The sequence below is a fragment of the Stylophora pistillata genome, chromosome 11 (genome assembly GCF_964205215.1).
Source record: "Stylophora pistillata chromosome 11, jaStyPist1.2, whole genome shotgun sequence".
Classification (NCBI taxonomy): Eukaryota; Metazoa; Cnidaria; class Anthozoa; order Scleractinia; family Pocilloporidae; genus Stylophora; species Stylophora pistillata.
The window spans coordinates 12,550,698-12,577,736 of NC_142529.1; the positions used below are offsets into that span (position 1 = coordinate 12,550,698).

At 38.8% G+C, this 27,039-nt stretch overlaps 2 protein-coding genes across 2 annotated transcripts in view; both read left to right on the forward strand.

Moving 5' to 3' along the window:
- LOC148720102 (transient receptor potential cation channel subfamily A member 1-like) overlaps nt 1-25,771 on the forward strand; it is a 36,701-nt gene extending 10,930 nt beyond the window's left edge. Inside the window, exons 6-30 of the mRNA XM_088738153.1 lie at nt 71-167; nt 478-526; nt 786-971; nt 1,228-1,301; nt 6,066-6,180; nt 6,513-6,599; nt 6,896-6,981; nt 7,105-7,266; nt 7,779-7,893; nt 8,289-8,458; nt 10,542-10,626; nt 12,143-12,199; nt 12,849-12,929; nt 13,297-13,367; nt 13,905-14,073; nt 14,713-14,757; nt 15,322-15,402; nt 15,735-15,901; nt 16,702-16,762; nt 16,927-16,995; nt 17,575-17,748; nt 18,066-18,134; nt 19,035-19,145; nt 24,134-24,243; nt 25,097-25,771. Of these exons, the coding sequence (XP_088594279.1) occupies nt 71-167; nt 478-526; nt 786-971; nt 1,228-1,301; nt 6,066-6,180; nt 6,513-6,599; nt 6,896-6,981; nt 7,105-7,266; nt 7,779-7,893; nt 8,289-8,458; nt 10,542-10,626; nt 12,143-12,199; nt 12,849-12,929; nt 13,297-13,367; nt 13,905-14,073; nt 14,713-14,757; nt 15,322-15,402; nt 15,735-15,901; nt 16,702-16,762; nt 16,927-16,995; nt 17,575-17,748; nt 18,066-18,134; nt 19,035-19,145; nt 24,134-24,243; nt 25,097-25,226 (2,621 nt within the window). The 3' untranslated portion in view covers nt 25,227-25,771. The remainder of the gene's footprint in view (nt 1-70; nt 168-477; nt 527-785; nt 972-1,227; nt 1,302-6,065; nt 6,181-6,512; nt 6,600-6,895; nt 6,982-7,104; nt 7,267-7,778; nt 7,894-8,288; nt 8,459-10,541; nt 10,627-12,142; nt 12,200-12,848; nt 12,930-13,296; nt 13,368-13,904; nt 14,074-14,712; nt 14,758-15,321; nt 15,403-15,734; nt 15,902-16,701; nt 16,763-16,926; nt 16,996-17,574; nt 17,749-18,065; nt 18,135-19,034; nt 19,146-24,133; nt 24,244-25,096) is intronic.
- Nucleotides 1,936-5,314, forward strand: LOC148720103 (uncharacterized). Its single transcript, XM_088738151.1, has 2 exons — nt 1,936-2,458; nt 2,540-5,314. Exon 2 carries the CDS (start codon nt 2,612-2,614, stop codon nt 4,748-4,750), a length of 2,139 nt encoding a protein of 712 aa, XP_088594277.1. The 5' UTR covers nt 1,936-2,458; nt 2,540-2,611; the 3' UTR covers nt 4,751-5,314.
- Nucleotides 25,772-27,039: the final 1,268 nt, after the last annotated feature.

Genomic DNA, 27,039 nt, shown 5'->3' on the forward strand with positions numbered 1-27,039 from the left:
ATCCGTATAAACCAGTCAAAACATTTTTCGAAAGAATTTCCCGACTGCAATTTCTCGCTTTCCTTTTTAGTGAAAGAAAAAGACCTGAATTTAGAGGGTCTCCTCTACAACGTTGACGATGAAGGTAGCACCTTGCTCCATCTTGCGGTGGACAGCGGGATTCTCCCGGTGAGACACATTTACGAACTGAACCCCCTTTTTTTACTGCGACAATAGAAATATTTGAAACGCTTGAAATAGACTCTTCACCTGACGTAATTATGGGTTATGGTGAATGGAAGTGGTAGGATATGTAATATCTGCAGCGATAAGTATAGTTCAACCTCTAAAGAAATAAATGCTCCCACGAAAACAAACAAACAAACAAACAAAAAACAATCGAACATTTTCATGATCTTTAAAGGGACTGAGCCTGATTTTATTTAGTGCATCAAACTTGATTTCTTTCGTTGACATAATCTTCTCTTCACTAATCTATATTGTAGAACTGTGTTTAAAGCTTGGATCAAATGTGCGGCAAACAAAGGTAACACATTTTTACTCGTATCGTAATCCTAAAGAAAAAATAATTTGTGTCCAAGGGTTTGAGCGCATGAAAAAACTCGGTTACTTGCTTTATTTAAATCAAATTTCTTAAAGTGAAATAAACTCTACGGTAAATCGACAATAGAACTCGTAATTTACCTCCTTCAGAGTCATTTATACTTTTTTACCTATAATTTTAGCAACTCGTGGATATTTTAAAGAAATGATTTTATTAATGTTCACAATTTACCCCATAATAGGGATCAGATAACAGTACTGCTTTACATCTGGCATGCTCACAAGGCTCTCTGGAGATCGTTCAACTTCTGACCAGTGAGGTCCGAGATATCTGCAAAGAAGTGATCATCGATGAACAAGGCATGTTTCCCATTCACCGTGCAGCAGTGAACAATCACTCCCTGGTGGTAAACCTTTTATTAGATGAGGTGAGGGATTCGTTAAAATTATATTCTACAGAAAGTGCTTTTTTCCTGCTGTTGTTCCGTTTCTTTTCCTTCTTCCTGCAACTCTATAGAGTATCTCAGAAAAGCTGAGTCTTTTCGAACCTAACCTGAAAACACATTAATTGGGACAATGACGGTGATAAGGCGCTGTTCTTATGTTTCATTTCTCTCATTTGGATACATGCTTGGGTCATCCTGAGTCCTTTCCATTTATTACATATGAATTATTTTTATTCAGGGTGCCCAAGCTGACCCCCGCGACATTGAAGGCCGAACTCCTCTTTTCTTGGCCGCCTCAGTGGGTGGAACAGAGACTCACGCCGGGCCAGCGCGCGTCACAAAGCAGCATTGCAGTGTTTTCAAAAATGGCGGCAGAATTAGGAATCTCCGAGAGAAGACTGGGGAGGAGTTAGGTTTGCTAAAACTAAAGGGTCTTCCCGCCTTTTGAGGAAGCTGTGTTGCGTCATTCACAAGAGAATGTGGGAGCTTGTTCCATTAGCTTTCAGGAGATACCAAACATGTCATGGTTTCGCTATCGAAGGACGGATTTTCTGCGAGTGACTTCCTTGGTCTAATGGCGTAGATTTGCTCGACACTACAAAGCTAAGTTTTTGGCTCCGATAGAATTTTACAGTTTTCCAAACAACAGCATTTGAAAGGAATATTTTACATCTTTGAGACCTAGAGAAGAATCGTATCGTTTTTGTTTTACTGAATTTTGGCTTATGTGTGAATACCCGGGCTAAACGCATAACAGTGTCTTGTGCATTGCACTAGGCGAACTGTTAGCATTATGCCACACAATAAGAACACTCGATTCGATGTTAGTGCCTTTATGAAGGCCCGAAAGGAAGCCAGGCAGACAGCAGTAGAACAGTGTAGAAGTTTGAAGGTAGAGCTTAGCTCAAACACAAGAAAAATTAATAGACTAAAATCAAAGGTTAGTTAATTAAAGTCAGTCAGTGAGGACTTTCATGTAGTTATTGAGTTATATTAGCTTAGTTAACTGAGACATGCTGGTAATAAGCAACAAGATATTCTGTGTTATGTTTTTAAGTACATTACATGTAGGTATATATTGATAGATTACATTTAGTTAGTTATTTAGGTAACTAGTTATTTTGCTTGTGATCTATAATAATAATGATTATTTTAAGTTAATTAGTTTTTAGAGTAGTTAACTTGAAGATATTAGCATTGAACAAGCTACTCTGTTAGTTTGAGATTGAAGGAAGTTTACTTTTCTTTTCATGTTTTGATATACTTCTGATTTATTCATCATTTCTGGAAAATGCTACACCTATAAATAGCCACCTTTGATAATTTATTAATTAATTGCTGGTAGCTTTTGTTTTACTTGTGGAATGAACATTTTGGAAGTGAATGGTTAATTTAATTTTTGTTACCCAAAGGTTAGTGATTCAGGGGAAATATTGAGAGAATTGACTCATGAAACTCAAAATGTTCAGGTTGGTAGAATAGTCCTTACTATGAGATGATATTTCACTGCTGTATAGAAAAAGGAGGTAATGAGGTATTTTTCTTTGCAGTTACAACCTGTTAACACTGATACTAGTTCTCGAACAAGATCCCCAACTATTTTGGTGGATGGGAAATCAAATATGCCACCTAGAACAGCATCAAAAAGACGACAGGAAACAGTGAAAACTGCTTCCCAAATCCATGGAGGATCTGGGAATAACCCGACACCAGCCTTTGATGGGATGTTTGACACCTTAGCAAAAAGATGTAAAGTAGATATAATGAAAGATTATGTTTTAAGTCAGAAAATGCTAACAGAGAAGGTAGTCTCAGCTGTATTTAAGAAAAATTCAAAAGCTTTTGAAAGCTCACCAGAAAATGTAAAGAGGAGCATTGCAGTTTTCTATGGCAGTGGTGTAATGGGCAAGCGAAAATATAAGTCTGTAAGACTTGCATTATCAATGAAAAAAAATCAAACTATAGGAAACAGGATGTCAGCTATTACTGCGATGCCAAACTGCCCTATTCCAAAATTGATGCCTTATAACAAGCTTGTCAAAGAAATAAACCAAATCAGCATTGGAAATGTGTACAAATTAGAAGAACAGTTTCAAGGTGTTATGGAAGATGAAACAACAACAGGTTGCTTTCGAAAGTTAATTGAGTATTTGCCACGCTTAGCAAAATTTTACCTTCGAAAAGGCAGAAAGGAAACCCTTCAGTGGTTTGGCAAAACTGAAGGTACTTTTTTGTTTGCAGTTGGTGGGGATGGCTGCCCATTTGGGAAGAATGAGAGTGCTTGTTCCTTTCTTCTAAGTTTTATTAATGTTGGTAAGAGGGTTGCATCAAGCAATGACAACTTTATTATTTTTGGGGGTAATTGTGAAGAAACTTCGCCAGTTGTACGCAAGTACTGTCAGTTGTTGTGCAAAGAAATTAGTGAGATAGAGAAAAAAGTCTTTGAAATTGAGGGCTTCCATGTAACCTTCAAATGTGCAGAATTGCCAAATGACATGAAGATGTTGGCTATGCTGGGGGGTGAACTGCCCAATAGTGCAAGATTTTTCTCAAGTTTTGCAGATGTTTCAAAAGACAACTGTTCTGACTTAAAGGGGACATTTTTATCCCACCTAAGTTTGTCACAGAGAAATACCGTCCAGCAACCAAGGACACAGACCATGTGGAAGCCTTGGAAGTATGAAGACAGGATCAAAATTGCAAATGAGGTTGAAAAATTTAAAATATCCTTGTCAGAGAAACAACTTAAGCAGAAACAATTTCGGAGCAAAATCACAGAATTTATTGCACGCAAGAAAAGTCGCCAAGAGTTTGTGCCTTTAATTGGGAAATTGATTGATCTTGCCCATGTGGAGCCTTTACATATTAAGAATAATGCCTGGCAGTATTTTTTTAAGGGGGTTCTGAAAGAGGCAGTGGGAAAGTCAAATCTTCCAGACAGCTGCAAAAAGTTTGCAGATGTTCCAAATGATAGCATTTTCTCTAGAGTTGTAACTGCACTGAAGTTTGAGGTAAAGGCCAAATGTTTGACAAGAAAGGTAAAGAAGTGGTACGATGAAACACAGGGTAAGGGTCAGGATCTCCAGTATAGATTTACTGGAAAAGATTCCAGGCTACTTTGCCACAATTTTATGAGATTGATTAAATGGCTTAGTGGTGAAAATGATTCTCACCAACAAAGAAAAACAGTTCTGATTTTTGCATACCTTGGACTGAGACTAAGGGATTGTGTTTCACTCTTCAGTAGGTTTGATATTACTGTTGACCAGCTTACAGAACTGAGCATCAGTGCTCGTGACTATTATAGGGTGAATGCATTGTTTCTCCCTACCTCTGTAAATCCTACTGTGTGGACAATTGGACACATCGTTCCTGCTCACACTAAAGAGCTACATGAGAAATATGGGCAAGGGCTCGGTCTTGTAACAATGGAAGGGAGGGAGGCAAAACATATTGCGTTGAAAAAACTAAGTGAAAACACATTTTATAAAAGACGTTGGTACGAGATTTTCAAACATGAGTTTGTTATGTTAGTGTGGCTTCCTGAACAAGGGTTCAACCTTAGTACATACAAGCATACTGCTGTATACATCCCAGACAGGGTGTTTTCTGACCCAAGGTTTTGCTACTGCAATTTAGAAAAAGCTAGTCCCACTAATGAAAAATGTACATTCTGTGGTGATCCAATTATGAAATTTATCCAACAGAGTGTTGAGCAGGGAAAAGTTTTGCCACAGCTGTTAGGTGACACTAGGACATAAAAAAAAATGAGAAATACTTGTCACATGTAGGACTAGTAGTAGACTTGCAGAGTAGTAGGCAACATGTGGCTCAAATGTGTTGTGGGAAACACTTATTTATTTGTTTATTTGGAGTGGCTTTCAATTTAGTGTTGTGAAGCAAAAACCAAACTAATCACTTAGCCATTAGACTACTCAGCCCATCTTAAACCATAGAGAAACCAAAGTTATTGATTGTTGCAGGCATTAGGGAAGTATCAGGGATTTTGAGTACAATGAAAGTTGTTTGCTTTTGACACTTGGATGAAAACTGCTCTAGTAAACACACATTTATTTATTTGTGATGACCCATAATGTTCCCTCTCATAATTATTTTAAAGAGATGTGCCAAAAGTTGTAACAGATAACATATTAAGTGCATTGTGTTATGGCAAACATGTACATGTTTAAATACATTATCAAGATACATTTATTTCTATATGATGACCCATAAATGTACACTTTTAAACTTGTTGAAAAATATTGGGTCATAAGTTGTGGCAGATTACTCATTAAACAATAAATTTAAAACTCAAGCAATAAAGTGTCAGTCTATTAGTTTTTAATACAACAGCCTACTTCAACTCTCAAAAATGTATCCATTTGCATTTGTAAACTTGTAGTAGCATTTAATTACAACATATGACCCTTTCCTCGAGTAAGACAAGGTAAATGGCTTTTGAGCACTTACAACCACCCTTGCCTTTCCTATCCTGGGACCCTGAAATGTCTTTGAAAAATATTTCAGGATTGCTTCTCGGTTGACGTCGCAAAGTCGAGATATATCTCTAACCAGTCGATTCTCTTCGGTGTAAATAATGATATCCAGGAATCTGCTTTCCGAATGGGTGACACCGTAAGTGGACCTTGCCTTCTTTACCGTGTGCAGAAGAAAAGTGAATATTTGCACTGGCAAATCCCTTGTAACTAGGACAGTCCAAGGATTATGGGCTTTATTCCGCGAACTTAGTCGCCTATGCAACTTTTTCAGCAAGATGGTCATTTCCCCTGCAATGATCGACCCAACATCGATGACCGAATTTCGCATTCTTTCGATCGAATTCTGATTATTTCGATGCTTCTCCAATAATCTCATTAGGTTTTCCTCAACTTCGTTTTCAAACAGGACAAAGTTATCAACATCATCACGCAGAGGCCGTAAAATCTTCTTGGCTTCATTTATAATTTTCACATTGGCCGCCATTTTTAACTCGAATTTCACAATAATACCGCTGGCTGAACAAGGAGCTACAGCAGGCGCCTAATTGCACCTTTGAGACGCGCGCTGGCCCGGCGTGACTGTTCAGCTCCTGATGGATCGGGGAGCAGATTTAACACTCAAAGATATGGAGTTACACTCGGCTCTACATGTAGCTATTGGGAACACAAATACCATGGAAGCCTTAATGAAGGTACCTACGCCACAACATCATTAATTAAAGTTGTTTTCATTAATCACTTTTTCTTATTATTGGACAAATTATGTAAGAATTTGTTTTTTCACCGCTGGGAACACACTTTGTTAAAATGTATGCAAGCCTCCGCTTCTTATATAAACACAGGTCTGCTCTCTTTGTTGTTGTAATTGATTCTAGTACATTCATAAACCAATCAAGAGTAATGAACTATCGTTAAAATTTTTCGCCACATCCAAAATATGCTCTAGCCCGAACGACAATGAAACCCTTTGCACTTTCGTAAGATTACATGTGACCATGTATATTATCCTCTTAATTGATTACAGAGTCCTGCATCCAAGTCATTAGTGGTTGACAAAGATGCAACTGGATATACTCCGGTACATTATGCAGCACGAGCTGGATATCTTCAGGTACTGAGATCAAAGTCAGTCTGTTTTTCTGCTGATTTTAAGTTACAAGTAAGTAGAGAAGGTCGTTTTCATGGAACGTGATGCTGTCCATATTGTCGAAAGAAAATATTCTGTTAACAGCAAAATTGTTGGTAAGAGCTAGTGTGTGGGAGATGAACTCTTTTTTATGCTAATCATCCCTTTAACTTCAACGCAAACATATGAACCTAATCTCTGAAAACTCCCGAGCAGTACAAGAAAGTGTAAAAATACCAACTCTTTCTTTTCGTTTGTTGATATTTGTTTTCTCTCTGAAGCACATCACACTCTTTACTAGCAAGAACAAAGCTGCTGCACAAGTCACATCAGATTCACTGGATACGCCTCTTCATATCGTTTCTCGGTATGCTTTTCAGACCTGTAGCATTTCCATCAATTGTTTTTCTTTTCGATGCTTCAAATGGTGATGTTTTTTTGGTAATCATATGTTTTTATTGTGAAGCTTTAAATAATTTTTTCTCTATAGGTATGGCTGGTTGGAGATTGCTCAAATGCTACTTAAAAAAAGAAATGTGAAAATCATAAATGTACAAAATAGCCAAGGAAAAACACCCCTGCATTTTGCCTGTCATGAGGGCCATGAACAAATAGTGAAACTTCTCTTGTTGAAAGGTGCAACCATTGAAAGGTAAAACTGATAGAGCATTATGCTTTTCTCTTTTTCCTCTCTAGTATTTTAAACATATTTTAACTACTTGAATAGTTAATGAACTTTGAAATAGAATGGATCATAGCTTTAGATTGCTGGCCGTTATAATTTTAAATAATAATAATTTTAAATAATAATAATTTTAATAATTTTAAATATAGCCTTATAAATGCGTTTTATATCTTCGTGTTTGTATTTCGCTTGAAATTGTAATGTATTTTATTTAGTTTATACTCAGGGCTCCCATTGATAGCAGGTAGCTCTTTAGGGCTTCTGACGGGACTATCTTGAGGTTTATTTTTATTTTTAAATAAAGGCATCCATCCATCCATTTTAGTCAGTTAGTCAACAATTAAATGGTCAATCATACGCGGGCTTGTAAGATATAGGCGAAAAATGTGAGTCGATGCATTATTTTTGCGGCCCCGGAGCACTTTGAGGAACTAAGGAGGAAAGATTGACTCTAATTTTATGGTTAACGCTTTCATTAGGGATCATCATGACCGCACACCACTTCACCTGGCAGCTGCAAGAGGCTCAGAGGGTTGCGTAGAGTACATACTGAATACGCATCCAGAAAGTTTAAACGCTCTTGACAAACATCAGGTATTCATTTCACTTAAACTTATATTTATCAGTTACCAGACAAAAGGTTTATATTTAAAGCTGTGAATTGGTGTAACATTTTGCTGCGAAGTGGAAAATTCGAAATGAAACGAGGCATGTTACTTCTTTGTACACCCCTGGTGCGTGAAACCATTTTCAACTGTTTAAAAAATTCGCTTTTGCTTCCTCCGAACTAATCGTTTCATACAAACATTTTGACATAAACACGAAGCATTTTGCGCTTTGTAACTTATTCATGCATTTTCATTAACTAACTAGGGTTTCCTAGATGTTTAAAAGAAAAATTTTCTTATGGGTTATGTATTCCCTATCCTTTTGGATGCTTAAATTCATTGACTTCAAGAGTAACGAGTTAACTGCTTTTATCGACACAGAACACGGCTCTCAATCTGGCAGCGACTGCTGGCCATGCTTCCCTAGTAACTTACCTGCTCACTGTTAAAGAACAAGAGATCCTGTTAAACTCGCAAAATCAAAACGTTCTTGATCTTGCCATCTCTAACCACAAAGCAGCGGTTGCTATGGCAATAATCGAACATTCAAGGTAAGCACTTTCCCAGGAAGGACGACTTTCTTGTACGCATAGATGATAACTTTGTGATCTTTCTATGAAAAAGACTGGCGATAATGCTTCTTACGAGGAATCTTCACTTTTCGTGTAGCTGGTGGTTTTATAATTCGCCTGAGATACGTCATGGCAGCGCAGCTGTGACAACTTATGTACATGTAGCCATAGAGAGAGCCACCCCGTCACATGTACAGTTTGGGTTTATAGGCTTGGAAATTTACCTCAAAGCCAACACAAAGAAAGTAATCATGCAGTGTGCGTACTCCGATTGCATTGCATTGTGGTAGCGTTATTTTCAATATGGCGGTAAAAGCGGTAGAAATGGGCAGAGTTTGACTGAACATTCCGTAAAAGCTAGGCCGGTTCTCGTTCCTTTCATTATAGCTAAATATAATTTGATATATTCTGAACGTTTAGAAGTATTTTTCGTGCGTATTTTTCACGTATTATATCGTTATCAAGGACAAACACAAGCACTGTTTTTAGCATGTAATTTGAGACCGGTTTTCCAGAAGGTCAAATTCGTTGTAAGTCGTAGTTTGAAGCCTTTCAAAGATTTGTATGTCCACTTTGATCCTTCTTCAACAGCTCTGACCAAACGCGCTCAAACGTGCTCCAACGGTACAAATATTTTATGTATTTTAAGTGATGGTGTTTGAGACCCTTTTGTGCAGCGAAAAGGCCCATTGTTGGGTTTAGTGTGTCGCGTTACATAGCGTTACTATTGCAAGGACATTTATCAATCGTGTTGCAAATCTACTTTCCTAAGTGAAGGAAAATTAAATAATCGCGAGCGTTGTGTGGTAAATCTTCTATCTTGATCACTGAATGAAAGACAGTTTAATTAGAGCAATGAAAAGAGTGACTTGATCCATGAAAACCTCTACCTTGCGTAGGGCGACACGCCGGAAAGCCGGAAAGCAAAAGGCAGTCGACCGTTGAAAGGTGTGTCTCCTATCATTTGCTAGCGCTTTTAAATCTTCTACCCTTAAAAGTTTAGCTCTTATTAGGATAACTCTCGATGACTTTCCTTTGCGATGTGATAATAAGGGTCAGTTTTGAGGTGTCATTTCCCCCGGCATCTGTAGCACTTTGTTCTCGAGGTCTAGCAAAGCCGGATGAGATTGTTTTACAAAAGGCAATGCTTTCTTCTGTGCGCGCGCTATTTTCTTTGTTTCAGAGTATACTTCGATTCTCTCCTGAAGTAATAACTCCAGAGATAGGTTTCTCAAAACCCTCATATAGGTTTCCTCTATTCTCTAAGGGTATTTTGAAACTCTGTACGTTTTTACTAAACGCGGGGCGAGAAAATATCGCTCTTAGGAGGCGTGGGGTTTCTCCTTTTACAAAATCCCGTATTTACGCTCGGTGGAAAAAGTTCGTGTATTACAAGGTCTCTGTCTCTTTAGTATGCGTTTGCATGTCAAGGGTCAATTCCCTGTTAAATAACTCGCGTCTAGGAATAAAATTTCTGACTCTGAAATTATTCATCTCGCCATCGGTTGTGAGTGTAACTGTTGTCATTTGTGTCGAGATTCTTAGGCAGATTGCAGTTTCGTATCTTTCTTAATAATTTCAGTTACCTCCTAAGAATGAATTCGTCACGGAGAAATGACAGGAGTCGTGCAGGCCTGTCAAACGTTTTAACTTTCGAAGGAATGGCAACAGACTGTGAATCCCCATTACAATCCACCTATATTCACACTATCATGCTTCCACCAAAGAAGTTCACTCCAACGTGTCAAGATGAAAATGACTCAATTTTTTTACGACCATGATGCAACGCAATCAGAGTGCGCACACCGCGTGGGAAGTAATAGCAATTGAGTAACAGTTATTGGAAAGGGTGATTTAGGATTAAGGATGTCAACAATTATCCATATAATGGAAAACCTCGGCTAAATTTTTCCAAGTAGCACATGGTGAGGAGGTTCAGTTAGAGCTATTGTTCAGTATTTCGAGGTTACTTAGGCTCATGCTCTTACGGTTTTATTAATTGCACTACATGTGAGCGATTGCCCCCACCAAGTTATTTGATATTCATTCGTCCACTACACAGATGGAAGGAGGTAATGGATTCAGCTGTGGGTGGAGGGGTGTCTCAGATTCAAACTTTGGTAGAAAAGATGCCGGAAGTGGCAGAGGTGAGTGACATGCACAATTTAACACTCAATGCGATTAACTCAGTTCTCAGTTTTTTGTGTGTGCAGCCCACCAACACTTAGTTGAATCGTTGTTTTAGTATATACTATAAAAAAAGTAAAATAACATTAAAATAACATAACACAAAAAGAGGATTTTAACTCGCTTATTCCTGCAACGATTATAATATTTTTGTGTGCAAATCCCATGTGAGTTGCTTGGAAATGAATAGCAAAGGATAATCGGAGTTTGAGTAACCAATCAGAGAGCTCCCTTAGCGCTTTCCACTGGTTTAGTGTTTACTAAAAAAAGTATATTCTTAAAAAAAGTCTATGAGATAAATAAATGATTTATATGAAACAAGACTAAAAAAAGAAATAAAACTATAATACCAGCCACAGAAAAATATTTAATAGAAAAAATCCGAGCCCCAGATGGGACTTGAACCCACGACCCTCCGTGATCTAGTCGGATGCTCTAACCACTGAGCTACTGGAGACTCTATGGTGAGCTAGGGTCAACTTGTGGGCCTCGACTGGAACCGCATCGCGCGGCTACACAGCCAAGTATTGGTAAGCACCTGTGAAAACTCACTAACAGCATCACGCTGTCACATTAAGGCATATCAAGATGCGGCCAACCAACCTCCAAAGTGAGCATGTAAAGATGAAACAATTTTTAGTGTAATAGAAAAAATCCGAGCCCCAGATGGGACTTGAACCCACGACCCTCCGTGATCTAGTCGGATGCTACTGGAGACTCTAAAAATTGTTTCATCTTTACATGCTCACTTTGGAGGTTGGTTGGCCGCATCTTGATATGCCTTAATGTGACAGCGTGATGCTGTTAGTGAGTTTTCACAGGTGCTTACCAATACTTGGCTGTGTAGCCGCGCGATGCGGTTCCAGTCGAGGCCCACAAATTGACCCTTGCTCACCATAGAGTCTCCAGAGCTCAGTGATTAGAGCATCCGACTAGATCACGGAGGGTCGTGGGTTCAAGTCCCATCTGGGGCTCGGATTTTTTCTATTACACTAAAAATTGTTTCATCTTTACATGCTCACTTTGGAGTTTGGTTGGCCGCATCTTGATATGCCTTAATGTGACAGCGTGATGCTGTTAGTGAGTTTTCACAGGTGCTAACCAATACTTGGCTGTGTAGCCGCGCGATGCGGTTCCAGTCGAGGCCCACAAGTTGACCCTAGCTCACCATAGAGTCTCCAGTAGCTCAGTGGTTAGAGCATCCGACTAGATCACGGAGGGTCGTGGGTTCAAGTCCCATCTGGGGCTCGGATTTTTTCTATTACACTAAAAATTGTTTCATCTATAGAAAAATATTTGATTCTTCAACTAAACGGTTTTTCGTATACATACCTTTTAGTAATACTAATATTTAAATTTCTACCTGATTTTATTACAGTCATCTTGTTTGGCCAGTGTCTCATTCCAATTGTAGTTCTAATGAATCTGTAGTATCGTTTCTAATTCTCTTCTTTTAATTCTTTTCCTGTTTTCTAGCGTGTCCTTGATCAGTGTGTTGAAGAAGAAGGCGACCCAAGCAGTAAGGATTTCAAAGTAAGCTGCTTGTTCAATCTTAATTGATAGTTTACTCTAAAAATAAAAGCAACAGGCTGTACGCAGTACGTTTACTTAGTTTCTAAGTCCTAAGATGGTTGTAATGTGCTGTCAGGGTTTGTAATCATTTTATCTTATAATGCTCTTCACACAGTCATATGCTATTGGCTTCTCAATGTTCATTTGGTTAAAATCATAATTCCTATTATCATTGTCATTATTACGTGTAAAACTATTGTCGTTAATCATTAAAAAATAAATATGACTCCGGATTTGAAGAAAACATCCTACTTAGCTAGAGTGTCTCACGACGTCTATTTCTGAATTACAGTTGGTCAGGGTTATACGAATTTGGTTTTAAAAAACCAAAACCGGACAAAGTCAGGAAAAGGAGAACTAAACACAGAATTAGAATATCGAGAGGAAGAATGTAGGCAAGGAAACAAAGTTGTTGGAGGTTCGAGGTCAAAGTCCAGTCCTGCTATCACATTTCAACAGATTAAGCAAGCCTTAATCTGAGCAAGATTAGACTAAGCAAGGTTTAATCTAAGCTTTACCCATTCCATACTCCATGTTTATTTATTCAGTTCGTTTCAGTCATTTATCTGCTCTTTTAGTTATTCATCAATCTATCTAAATATTTTTGCAGGTAACGTATGATCTGCGGCTGATTCAAGGAAAGCAAAGCAGTCTCACAAGTTCGTTTGAACATTCATTAGATGCGCTAAAGGTGAACAATTCATTACAGTCTTGTTAATAACCACTGAACGTTTTGTTTCTGGATGCGAGGAAGAATAACCATTCGTATACAAATTTACGCCAATTTACAAAGAACATTCTAACTATCTGGATGACTCATAAGTTAAGCCTGCAAGCTGCATGGATTAGATAAATTTATTGATCGTCAAGATTGGTAAACCTCAGGTGACAGTTGTCTCTAAGACAGTTTTCTTGTCGAGTTACAAGCTGCTACGTAGTCTCTTGACGCACTAGACCCATTATCCTCAAAGAGCTTTCTTCATCAGAGAGTGTACCAACTGAAATGGAAGTAATTTTGACATCAAATGAAAGGTATCTCTATCTTTTCCTGAATACAGACTATGGCAGAAAGACGGCGAGAGAACTGCTTGACTCATCCAGTATGCTATGTGCTGATGAACAGCAAATGGTAAAATCAGGAGGCTTAAATGACTTCACTACCACTGAAAGTAATAATAGACCAAATATTCATTTGGACTGATTACAACCAAAATATCTTCTAAAATTTATTCATTGTTTAGTTATTTTCCATTCGTTGCTTCGAAGTTGAGTCGCCAAGTCCTTTGTAACTTTCGTAGTCGATTTCGTCTCTGTCCCTCCACTTATTGATATAAAGTCATAGTTAGTGCTATAAGACAGACCTAAGAACGAAAGTGCTAATAGCTTAAGACTGAGTAAATATGTATATAGGTTATCAATGAAAACTAACAAAATGAAAAGAGGTTAATGAAAGTTAGCTCAACTAAGCACAATGAAAGCTGTTCTTAGGTAGGCGTTTTTCAGGATCTGTAAGGCCGAATCCTCTCGTCAGTTGTCGCCGTAAACTCAAACCAGTAACCACTAACTGACAGGTAATAGCAATGGTCCTGAGGGTTGCCCGCTTACAATTCAGGATGTAGAACTGTACAGAATAATGAGCAGTTTTTTGATAACTTTGACTTTATAGGAAGAAATTTGGTTGGATCACATTTATCGTGAATCTTTCTTTGTACCTGGCCTTTCTTTTGCCATTTACTGGACTCGCCGTTTATCTCAAAACCAACAGTGTTGCGTTGTGTGGTTATAAGTTTGACAACTTGACAACAGATCGCGTAGGCTACTATTTGCACATTTGGGTGAGTAACTTGCTTTTCAAATGCTGATGCCACAAATGCCACAAATGCCACAAATGCCACAATTCTTTACCTCGCAACCTTTCCGCCAACCAATGTTCAATACCGGCTTCATATCATAAATCAAACAACTAGTTTCTTTTTTGCGGTTTATGTAAATACTCAAATACAATGTTCCTTCGTCGTTACGACCTTGTGTTTGAGATTAACCAGAGGTAAGGTTTTATTTAACAATTTTTTCATGTAGAAAGTGCAGTATTGTTACCAACTGTTACATATACCGAAGAATTTAACCGCACTTTCTACATATTTATCGGTTTACCCGCTAAGAAGCCACTTGAGATGTTGGGAGAACACGAGAAAAGTTTGTAAACCAGGAGGTGCAGCTGTTTGTAGCGCAATTTGAGAGGACGGGAAGATGTTTCAGTTTTCTATGGGTATACTGGCACATTTACAGTAGATTTTTGACCAATCAGAGCGCGTGTTGTGTCTAAGTTGTCATAAATGCATTCAATTCAAAAGTATAAAAGCTCATCTTTTCCAGCCGTAGTTTGCCAGACATTTTATTTTTATCACCAACTCAAAAACGATCTATGTAATTTATAACTGGATTATGTAATATTCGTTTCCTCTTTTCACCAGGACTGGCACGATGACGACAGCATAACATGCAATGGTTCTCAAAAGGTAATAAAGGGGGGACTTACGTTTCATACGGTACCTCGATGAAAAAAAAGTATTCCACGATGATCTCATCAAATCCTGTCATGTGAATTGTGTCATCAAAGCGTAAATGTATAGTGAAACGAAATTATTTGTGTTGCTTTGGTTTCTTGTTGATTGGACCATTACACAATCATGGCCCCTGCCTATCTCGCCAGAGCCTTATTCTGCTAATTACCCTATGGTAGCAGGAAAAATTCATTAAATGACTCCCGGCAAAGAGGGTTTCCAACCAAGGTTATAAGAACTTGAAATCAACACACTGATAGAGAAATATACAGTAAGACCCAGAAAGCAGCACAAGTGTATTGAGGTATCGATTTTTCGTCAACCTCCGCGAGGTAATGCTTTTTTTTTTTAGCTATTTTTGCGATATTCCGATGTTAGAATCCTCATTTGAAAACTCAACTAAAGTGACTCGCAGTCTATACTAAATGTACATTTGACAATGAGATTTGTAAGATTGGAGGCCTCTATATCTACCTACTGGATCCCACTGATTTTTATATTTATTTTCATAACTTTAAGACTGTTGTGCTTCTCCATTACGTTGTGATCGTGTTCGCCCTGATTCATCTCATGAAGGAAATTGTGCAAATCTTCAGACAGGTTAGTATAGTATCCAATCTAATATTGAATCTAATATCTATTGAGTGATGCTGAGTGGTCAGAAGAGCAACTTTTCGACTACGTAGCCAAACCTATTTCATACTAATTTTGACAGTCTCCTTCAACTTCTTCCCGTCAATTTAGATACACAGAAATAGTTTATATGTATTTTCTTTTACCTTCATTGTCTTTTAGGATGTTGTACTTTCGATCAACTTTGGATTACATTTTACAACTGTTTTCTAAAAAACCCAAAACGGAAGTCAATAAACTTATCTACCTGTTCACTATTCTGCCTGTTTACTAATCCGATTATTTTTTTTTTGTTGCAGCGCCTAAAATATTGGACTACCATCACAAACTACATCGAGTGGGCGATTTACGGGTCTGCTCTGGTGTTCGTGTACCCGATCTGTGCCTGCAAAGCGCATTTTAAATCTGAGGCAGCAGCATTCTCCTTGTTTTTTGCTTGGCTCAATCTTGTTCTTTACTTCAGAAGGTAAGACCCAAAGCTATAACCAAAGCCAGATTCACAATTGAATTGCAAAAATAATTCAATAATACTGTGAAAGCTTTCCTGGTTTTTAGGACCAGTGCCTAATGTTTATCGACAAAATGCCTAATATCGGAATTTCTGAAATGGAATTACAAAACAGTTTTAATTTAGTTATCTTAGAGGTAGTATGCAGAAGAAGTAAGCGCTATTTTTGATGGGTTTCTTTAAAAGTTTTAAAACCTAACCGCTATGTCTACATACTTGAGATGGCCAAGTGATCTAATGTGCCGCCTTCAGGTCGCAGTCTACATTTTAATCAAACAACTGAATACCGTGAAACTCAGTCAGATGTTTCATCATCTTCTCTTTGTACGTATGAAAATGTGTGTCGATTCTAAGTCCCCTGCAAAGAAACTACTTCCTAACTCCAATTTCAGGAGCTGATAAAGTTAAAGGTTTTCCTTCGTTCCTCGACTATGCAATGTAACATTTTTACTCAATAAGTCGTTTATTTCCGACAACTTCCGAGGGTAGCCTACCAAATTTAGGGAACGACCACAACCACCGATGAAATAGCTTAGTGAGGGGTTAGAGTAGGTAGCCTGTGGTTATGTTAGGGACGTCTAATACCAAAGCCAAAGTCCTTGCAGTCATATGACCGAACAGATGATAAGACAACAAACTTGTATTTTCTATGCGAAGGATGAATCGATGAATGTATTCACGAATATACTTCATTTTCCCGGGGTTTGATTAGAAAATTAATTTTCTAAAATTAATCGTAATTTTTGTTATCTCTTCAGATTGTCGTACTATGGAAAGTATGTGATAATGTTGATGACGATGTTTCAAACACTTTTCCAGGTCTGGTTTAACTTTACTGTTTGAATTTTAGTCAAAATAGCTTTCCTAATTTTATTGAAGTTAGTCTTAAAGAAATGAACCAATGACCATGCAAACCACCAGCATGCGTCGCGGTTTTTTACGCAGCAAACGAAAAGAAACTCTCACTTTTTTACTCTTTGTAGGTCCTGCTTCTATTCTTCCTGTTTGTTGTAGCTTTCGGAACAACATTTTACTTACTCATGTACAACAAGGTGGGTACTTTTAACGTAGAAACATTACTTTCTTGACATTTTGAGTTTTAGGCTCAACGTGGCTCATTTTCAGGAAAGTTCATTTTTTAATGCATTCTAAATTGCACTTGGACGACCTAAGTCGGAGAAGAGCTGATCGGATAGCATATAAAATGGAGTGAGTTTAACTTAGATGATTAAATACGATTTAAGTACAGGTAAGAGTTGTTCCTTTCTTCTCGTCATGGAAGGACGAGGAAAATTGGGGGCACAAGAGTTTTCTAAGTCCCGTTAAATTTTCCAACTGCACCTACCTCGGTAGGTGCAGTTGGAAGTAGCATAAAAACCAATCCTTCTACAATATCACTACAGCTTGGATGCATATTTGGGAAAAATAAATTAGATGAAACCTGCACGCGAGTTATGTTTTGGAAACAAAAGAGTGTAATTGTATCCATAACTACATTCTGTCGTTTCCAAAACATAACTCAACGTGGGTGGATGGGTTTATGGATCACTGAGCTTAGTGTCTACAATAGAGAGGTTAGAATAGTTTAGCTGTAAACAGAGTTAACTTTTGTTTTATTTCGTTATGTTCAGACTAACTTTGAAACATTGGAATACGCCCTGATGAAAACCTTTACGATGACTCTGGGAGAGTTGAACTACGAAGCAGACTTCATTCCCGACATAAAACTGCACTATCCTCTGGCTTCAAACGTCATGTTCGTGTTTTTCTCCCTGGCGATGCCCATCATACTCATGAACATGCTGGTATGTTTCCATTGTTCAGCTATGTTGGAAGGGGTTGAAGGACAGTAATTACAAACAACCAGACTCTTTACGTTAGGTAAACATACTGCGTGAGGTGGAAAGATTTGGGAGCCATGGCACCATTCATCTTGGTTTAGTAGTGCCTTCTTTATCAGTGAGGAATTTCAGTGCCTTTTTATAGAGCAAAACAAATTGAAAGTTTTTTCGCCCCAAATGAGCAAGATATAGACCAGTACCTGAAATTCTATAAAGGCACTTTTACTTAACTTGGTAATTTAAATAATTCTAATTGTATAATGTTTCTTCTTTTAAATCAGATCGGTTTGGCTGTTGGGGATATTGACAAGATTCAGCAAAAGTCTGTTATGGCTCGTTATGTGATGCAGGTAAACCATACGACTAGCTCATGTTAAGTCCATATTTTGTAGCTGTTATATCCTCTTGCAAATGAAATTACGCCACAAACAGAACTAGGGATCATAGGAAGTATCTAGTAACGAAAGAAAACCTGCCTGTAGTTATATCACCATTAATCACATCCATTACAATTTCCTCAAACGTGGCTGCTGCGTTACCTGCTTTGTTTTTTTTCCTAATTATTCTGGAGAGCTGTAATCAGACAATGTGAATCGGACTGTTGGCCGTAATCAGACACCTGTAATCGAATATTTAAAGCAGCCAATCATTTTAAATCCACTCTGCTAGGTCCGCCACAGAATTGACCACAAAAGCGACAACCCTACAAAACTGGGGAATGTTCGTTGAACATGGAGGAATTTTTTTTACAATGTCTTTACGGGAGATATTTTCTAAATTAAATGTATTTTCCATTTTTCGGAATTGTAATAGTTACGATTAATTGGTAAAAAGAATTCATGTAGATCAGTTCAGTCTCTTAGCATAATTGTGATTGACAAATCACTCCATGTATAATCACACACCCAATTGGACTCCACTCAGTCCTACACTGAACAATGATAAACGGTGTTAATGAAGATACGCCACTATGAATTCTGACCTACGCGTAGTGTGCACCTGTTAAAACTGTATTGGTATGAGCTTGAAATATTCTGCTATTTTCTTATTTTGTATTAGAGAGAAAATACCAAATTGCAAGGAAGCGGAGATTTTTAAGTCAACCGAGGTCAACTGAATTGCACCCGGTGAACTAACAAATTTAGGCTAGATATTTCAACACACATTCTTGGTGCGACGTAGTTTCAATGAAAAATTTGTATTTCCTGCTTTGAAAAATATGTGAGGCGTCAAATGGATGTATTTTACAGGTTGAATTGCTTCTGGAGCTCGAGGAATCTCTCCCACAATGGATTTTGAGACGAGTGCAGATTTATAAATATGAAGAGTTTCCAAACCGAAAATCCAAGCTACAAACCAGAGTAAGCAGTAGTAGTAAGAGTTAGAGGCTGATCAATATGTGTGATTTAGCAGCTAACGTCGGACGTTCCGAGTCTACAGTGGACGAAGATCAGACTGGCACGGGCCGTAGACGAGTTCACTTTGAAAATCTCGCGTTCATTGTACAATTAAAAAATATGAGATGATTTTAACTTAAAAGTACCTGGGCTAGAAAAAAAGCTTAAGATCATGGAAATATGTGTTTATAGAAATCTTGAGGCTCTCGTCAGTCTACGAGATAACATAATTTTTTAATCACGCTCGCCGGTTGTATACTAAAATCGGTGTTGCTCATTCTGAATTATATTGAAATTTCAGCCAATCAAAAACGATGTTTTAGATTTTGAAAATGAAAGGTCATTTGTGAGGAACAAGTAGGATAAAGATACTTTGCTAAACTCATTTTTCACTCACCTGTTATGACGTATGCTAAGCACGTGACTTACCTCGTGCGTTGTTGTTGTTAGTACATCCGCCATTAAACTAGTTGAGTTAATATTGCAATTGACTCTATTCTCGTCTCTCCGAACACTACAAATTTTGGCGACGAGTTACTGGATTAAGTAACATGCCCGGGGGAGATAATACCACCGAGTTCGAAGTCGAAGGAGCGAGTGCAGCTTCATTCAGTGCCCCAGTTGCTGGTTATTTCGGACGAATGGAGAATTTTGACCCGAAAGTGGAAGAGTGGTCGACATACGTGGAGCGTTTGGAGATGTTCTTTGTGGTGAACAATGTTCCCAACGAGAAAAAGGCAGCCAGTTTACTTACCTCGATTGGTGGGAAGATGTATGCTTTGTTAAAGAGTTTAACTACGCCGACTAAACCGACGGAGTTATCGTCCACGGAAATTGTAGAAGTTATGGGCCGACATTTGACGCCGAAACCAATTATCATCGCCGAAAGGTACAAATTTCACAAGTACAATCAAGTGGAAGGTCAGTCAATTCGTGAATTTTTAACTAAGTTGCAAAAATTAGCAGAAACGTGTGAGTTTGGGGCATATCGCGATGAAGCATTGAGGGATAGACTGGTGTGTGGCATTACCTCACAAACGATTCGAAGAAAATTATTAGGAGTAGCAGATTTAACACTAAAGAAAGCAATAGATATCGCCGTTGGCATGGAGTTGACGGACAAGGAAATATACGAGATTTCTAGTGAGCCTAAACCCGTTCGGAAGGTGGAGGTACATGATCCATGTTTTCGTTGTGGTAGGCGAAATCATTCACCTGAAAAGTGTTTTCATAAAGATTCCGAGTGTCACATATGCAAACGAAAAGGGCACATCAGTCCACAATGTCTGCAGAAGAAGTCTGCGAAATCCCCAACCCAAGGTAAACCCAAGCCACAAAAATTTAAACAGGGAAAGAAGAAGAAAAAAGATTCAAGAATTAAGTTGTTAGGCACTGGAAGTGGTTCTGGTAGTGAGGCTTCTGACTCCTCACATCCTGAAAACTCCGGTGACGCATATCACCGTGAATGGCCTATGTTTTCTGTGAGAAATTCCTCAAAAAAGAAATCGGATGAAATATTGATATCGCTTAATATCAATAATGTTCCCTGTAAATTAGAATTGAACACAGGAGCTGCAGTGACTGTGATCCCTGAAGAAATATGGCAAAAAGATTTGGGCTCAATTCCTTTGCAAAAGTCTAACGTGACTTTAAGGAGCTATTCTGGGCATTCGATACCAGTGTATGGAGAAACTGCTGTTCATGTTAAGTATGGCTCCCAAGAACTTGACCTACCCATTATAGTTACTAAAGGGAAAGGTGTTGCTCTCATGGGAAGAGATTGGTTGTCAAAGATTAAGTTGAACTGGCACCGCATTAATGCTGTTCGACAAGCTAACCAACCAAGACCCAAGTTAGAAGACGTAGTTCAACAGTACCCCAAATTGTTTGATGGTAAACTAGGTACCATTACTGGATTCACAGCTCAGCTCAAAGTCAACGAGAATGCTACACCTCAGTATTTCAAGTCTCGTCCGATGCCTTACGCACTCAGGGAGAAGGTGGAAAAGGAGCTGAAGCGCCTGGTGAAAGGAGTATTAAAAAAGGTTGAAAGTTCGGATTGGGCCACACCAATTGTTCCCGTTCTTAAACCAGACGGAACAGTAAGAGTTTGTGGCGATTTCAAACTCACCATTAACCCTTACTTAGATGTCCCAGAGTACCCTATGCCGACACCAGACGAATTATTCACAAAGTTGAATGGAGGTGAATTATTTACTAAGCTAGACCTCAGTCATGCCTACCAGCAAGTAGTCCTGGATGAGAAGTCCCAACCCTATGTCACCATCAATACCCACTTAGGTTTATACCGGTACACTAGACTACCATTTGGAGTGGCAGCTGCACCTGCAATATTCCAACAAATGATTGACAAAATGCTAGATGACCTGACCCAAACTGGCGGAATATTGGATGATTTGATCGTCACTGGTCAAAACGATGAGCAGCATATCGAGAACTTTCACCATACTCTCAAGAAATTTGAAGAACGTGGAGCAAAGTTTAAAGTTTCTAAGTGTGCGATTATGCAACCTAAAGTGGAATATTTTGCATTCGTGTTGGATCGGGAAGGTATACATCCTTCCCCAGCCAAAGTTCAAGCAGTCCTTGAAGTTTGTGAACCTGAGAACCGAACAGAATTGCAATCATTTTTAGGTTTGGTAAACTACTATCGCAAATTCATCCCAAACATGTCAACATTGGTCAGTCCTTTGAACCAGTTACTATCGAAGGACACACCCTGGTGTTGGAATAGGGAGTGTCAAGTATCATTTCAAGCTCTTAAAGATACTCTGGCTTCTTCAAAAGTTTTAGTTCATTACAATCCCAAGCTTGAAGTTCAGTTAGCCGTAGATGCTTCACCAGTAGGCCTGGGAGCAGTAATTTCACACATCTCTGCTAATGGAACTGAGCGTCCTATTGCTTACGCCTCGCGATCTTTAACCAAATCTGAACGAAATTATTCGGTAATTGAAAAAGAAGCTCTAGCCATCATTTTCGGTATTCGCAAATTCCAGCGATTTCTGTATGGCCGCAGATTTACCCTTCTGACAGACCATCAGCCCCTAACGTTATTGTTTGGTTCCAAGAAGGCGATTCCAGCCGTAGCTGCATCACGGATTCAAAGATGGGCAATCCAGCTTTCAGCTTACCAGTATGATATCAAGTACCGCAGATCAAAGCAGAATGAGAATGCAGACGCCTTATCAAGACTTTCGTGTAAAGGAACAGACGTTGGCTTACACATTGACGAAGAATCCGCAGACGTCAACGGGATCCAAGTTGCTAGAGTTCCAATCAGTTCTAAACGGCTTCGGGAAGATGCAGCCCGAGACCCAGTGTTATCGAGAGTCATTGACTTCACCCTTTATGGATGGCCGGACAAGTCCGAGGTTTCAGACAATTTGAAAAGCTATTTTGCTAAACGAAATGAGTTTACAGTGGAGGACGGATGTCTTTTGAGAGGAACAAGAGTCGTGATTCCAGCGAAACACCAGGAGACTGTGTTAGCAGAGTTACATCTGAGTCACCCTGGAATTGTACGAATGAAAGCATTAGCTAGACTTCAAGTTTGGTGGCCGGCGTTAGACTCAGATATCGAACAGTTAGTTGGAGACTGTGGGACCTGTCAGATAACGCACAGTAAAGCGCCACTAACCTCCGATAATCCCTGGATGTGGCCGCACCGACCTTGGCAACGAGTTCATGTCGATTATTGTGGTCCATTTCTTGGTGGTTTCTTTTTGGTTGTCGTAGATGCGAAGTCTAAATGGCTAGAAGTGATACCCATGTCAAGCACAACAGCTCAAGCAACGGTGGACGCATTACGCTCACTCTTTGCTATTCATGGTTTACCCGAAGAGATTGTCTCAGATAATGGCCCTTAATTTATTGCACAAGAGTTTAAAGATTTCCTAAGATACAACCATGGGTAACAAATCCTCAGCGCGCCATACCATCCAGCATCTAACGGCGAAGCGGAGAGAGCAGTTAGAACCTTTAAACAAGCGATGAAAGCAGCTAAAAGTGAACCTTGTACCATATCACAGAAGATTTGTTCATTCTTATTGAGCTATCGCACTACACCACACACGGCAACAAGATGTACTCCCGCTGAATTGCTGATGAACCGAAGACTACGGACACGTCTCGATCTTTTACGACCAGATCTTCGAAAGAAAGTATCTAAACCCTCCAAGTTACAACCTACTGCGCCCAAGAGACAGCTTAGTGTAGGAGATCCAGTCTTGGTACAAGACTACAGGAAGAGTCAAGATCCTTGGGTCAAGGGAGTGGTAGTTACCAAGTTAGGACCTGTGACTTATCGTGTACAGGTAAAGGAGTTATTTTGGAAAAGACATATCGATCAGTTGAAAGACCTATCAGGAACGAAGATTCAACCCCATAAGCAGGAACAATCAGAGGATTGGGAAGTGACTGTGCCTTAGTCTTTAGCAGCATATTCGCCAACTGAAACGCCCGTCACCACAGTAGGACACGTTCCTTCACATAGTCAACCAACATCCAACCAGAGTCAACCTCGTGCCACGGAGGCGAAACCAGCCCCAGAACAACCAAGGGATCTTGTAAATCAAGAAGCAGCCGTTTCATACAAGAAGTCTGATCGACGTGACCAGACTGTTTTTCCAGAGAGACGCTACCCAGTTTGTGACCGAAGACCGCCTAAGCGCCTTATTGAACAAGTTCCTTAGTGAGCTTGAGACTGTCCAAAGGAACTCTGACGTTTTATTATTTAGTGTTCGTTGATACTTTCCTAAGGAAGGGAGGAATGTTATAACGTATGCTAAGCACGTGACTTACCTCTTGCGTTGTTGTTGTTAGTACATCCGCCATTAAACTAGTTGAGTTAATATTGCAATTGACTCTACTCTCGTCTCTCCGAACACTACATCACCCATTTACTTAATCGAGTTATTGATTCATTTTTCAAGCTTTACGAGAAGATCATTGGGTTTGGAAAAGCAGAAAGTCAAGGAGAGGACGATGGCGTCCCTCCAGCCATGGTGCAGATTATTGACAGGATGATGGAGCAAGACGCAAAGTAAGGAATTTTCATTTAGGAGATAAACAAACCGAACTTCGAAGAGCTTATCCCCGCTTTCTCCAAACTATTGTTAATCACTGAGAGGAGAATGTAGCACTAGGAAGACCATCCTGTTTGTTGCCGGAGAAGTTGAGCTTTTCCCTGTTCTGTCATATGGTTTTGTTGCGCTTTCGTGACGTTCCTGTCAAACAATTTAATTCTAACTTTCTGCTCACAATTTTAACTTTTGACCTTCAATTTTAACCTTCACTCTTTGAGATTAATTGATGTTTTCCTGGCCGATGAGCATGTTGAACTTTTTGCATGCATATTAACTCACGAAACGCACTTCTTTTTTTCGGTCTAGGTTGCATCTTTTCCCCAATCAATGAGATAGCAACACTAAAAAAAAAACAAGCAATCATATTTCGAGGTTTGTTTAGAGTAACCAATCAAATTACAGGGAAATGAAAGACCGTGGTCATAATAGAGTGAATTTCGTATCCTTTGTTCCCAAGCCTTTTCTCAAATTTTGTGATAAAACTCTCGTTAAATTGTTAGATTTTGCGATTTCAAAAATAATCTAATAGGGTTGCAATTGACCTGATTGGGGTCCACTTTTGGTTTGAAACAATGCTTCTGATTTCATCAAACTCGTTCGATCTTTGTTCGTTCGATTTTTAAATTTACGCATATGATTTCAGACCACAGTGCACTCCACTTAGTACAATTGTTATCATTTATCGTTTGTCACTCCTTTGGAAAAAAAAAAACCTTTTTGCTTCATATTTTTCCAAATTTCTCCTTCATTTCGTTGCAACAATTCATTTTACATTTCATCGATACCTTCTTTTCTACTTGTAAAACATAGGATAGAAGAAATACACGCCATGATGAAGGAACAATCCGAGATCCTTAAAGCCATCGGTCGCCGTGAAGGAGTGGCAGATGCTTCATCCAACAGAAAGAGTATTATCGGACGGTTCTTGAAGAAACATTAGATTTAATGAAACACATGCAATTATCTCCGTGTTCTTTTTTCTAAAATATGGCTTAAGTTTACATTTGAATGTTAAGAGTATGACTTCAAAAAAAAAAATTTGAAAATTTGTGGACGAAGACATGTAGAATCTTAGATTTACGTTCTCTTTTCTAGTGCTGTTAAATGATGTAATGCAGTCAATGCCGGTGAATATAATCAATGCAGTTCAAAACAAAGAAAAAAGAACTAAGTAACGATTGTAGGTTTTTTGCTCCTCTTCTGTCTTTCTTGATGTTATTTCATATAGTGATAAGAATACATGTTAACATTGGTATCAACGACGGAGTTCACTTATATATGTTGTCGGCTTTAGCATGATAAAAGATCCCGTACAGTGACCTTGCGGTACATTTTCCCGCATAACGTATAAACATCAGCACATTGTTTCATAAACAGCTTTAAAGATTAATGAGAGGTTAAAGCTGATTTGTTACTAAGTGTAGAGTGTTGTAAAATCCAATTACTTGAAGAATCATCAAATATATATCACTGAAGTAAAGAAAAGCGTTTGTGTCATGTTTCTGTTTCACGTTATCGAAGCGAAGAGGGGCGTACATGAGATAATGCATAATACATGGACGCGCGGATAGGGGTGCTTTTCCCTTTGCCACATTGTTAACAAGTTTCAGCAAAAGACCTGCGTCTTGTCCACCAAAAAATTTGGTTAGGACGCAGGCGGAAAATTTGGAGGGCACTCAGGGTGATTTTTATTGCGCCTTTGGAACAAAATCCAAAAATAGGAGCTAAATAAACGATTTATACCAAAGAAAATTTTAGAATAAGTATCCAGTGGTAACTCATTGCGGATTAACATACCGTGAGTGTAGCAAAATGACCCTAATCATCGTCTCTTGGCCGGAAAGTTCTGTAATTTCTCGCCCACAGTGATGGAAATGCCACTGCTACAATGAGCTGCTAGCCTTTTGTCCACTTTGCGACAACGCCAACGCCGATAAGAAATCTTAATTTTTCGCACTAGCAATGCTAATAAACCAGAAGGGTATGAAAAGAAATACCTTGGAGTTGTATTCCGTGAATATAACGAACATAAAATTATATCACTCTTTGATTTGAGTTCCTCGGCGGCGATTCTCCGATCGATTTACACAGGCTGCTACCTCTTTTTTTTTTACCTCTTGATTTTTGTATTTTTGTTTGTTATTTTCTTTTCTTTTTCTGTTTTCCTCATGTACATTCCGCCGGATGCTCAAAATGGAAGCCTCAAATTTACATCAATTTCCCCTCCTCAAAGCGACACTTTCGGGGTCTCGTTAAGAAGAGATGTATTTTTTACCCATTTAAGACGCGTACACAGGTCTTCCTCAGGTGAAGTTTATCAATTAAAACGACCCGAAGTTCAAAGCTAAATATTATCAAAGATTTGAATCAACTTAGGCTGGTTTAGTTATTTAGGTAGATTTAGGGAGTCAAGCTAAAACTCGGCCAACTACTACTCTTAGCCCCAGACTAGAAGCTGATACTCGATGTTTCAAATTTTACGATGTTATTGTAATATTTATAATGTTACAGTACCGATCCTGCTCAAATCTCATCATGTTGCAGCATCAGTCTTGATTGAGGCAATCTGACTGTGCCCTATCCTTCTAACCGCCGAGTGAGGCTGATAAATACTAAAAAGCCTTATTCTGAAGCCATTTTGTGGGATGTTTGCACAGGACCGACGTAGTATGAGCTCCCAGAGCGGCCCAGTCTTTCTGGTTGAAGAACAAAGCTGTATTTTTGAGGTACTTGGAAATAATTGATCTTAGATT

Excerpts from the sequence above, each read along its gene's own strand:
- LOC148720103 (XM_088738151.1), top strand. The coding sequence starts at position 2,612 with ATGCCACCTAGAACAGCATCAAAAAGACGACAGGAAACAGTGAAAACT.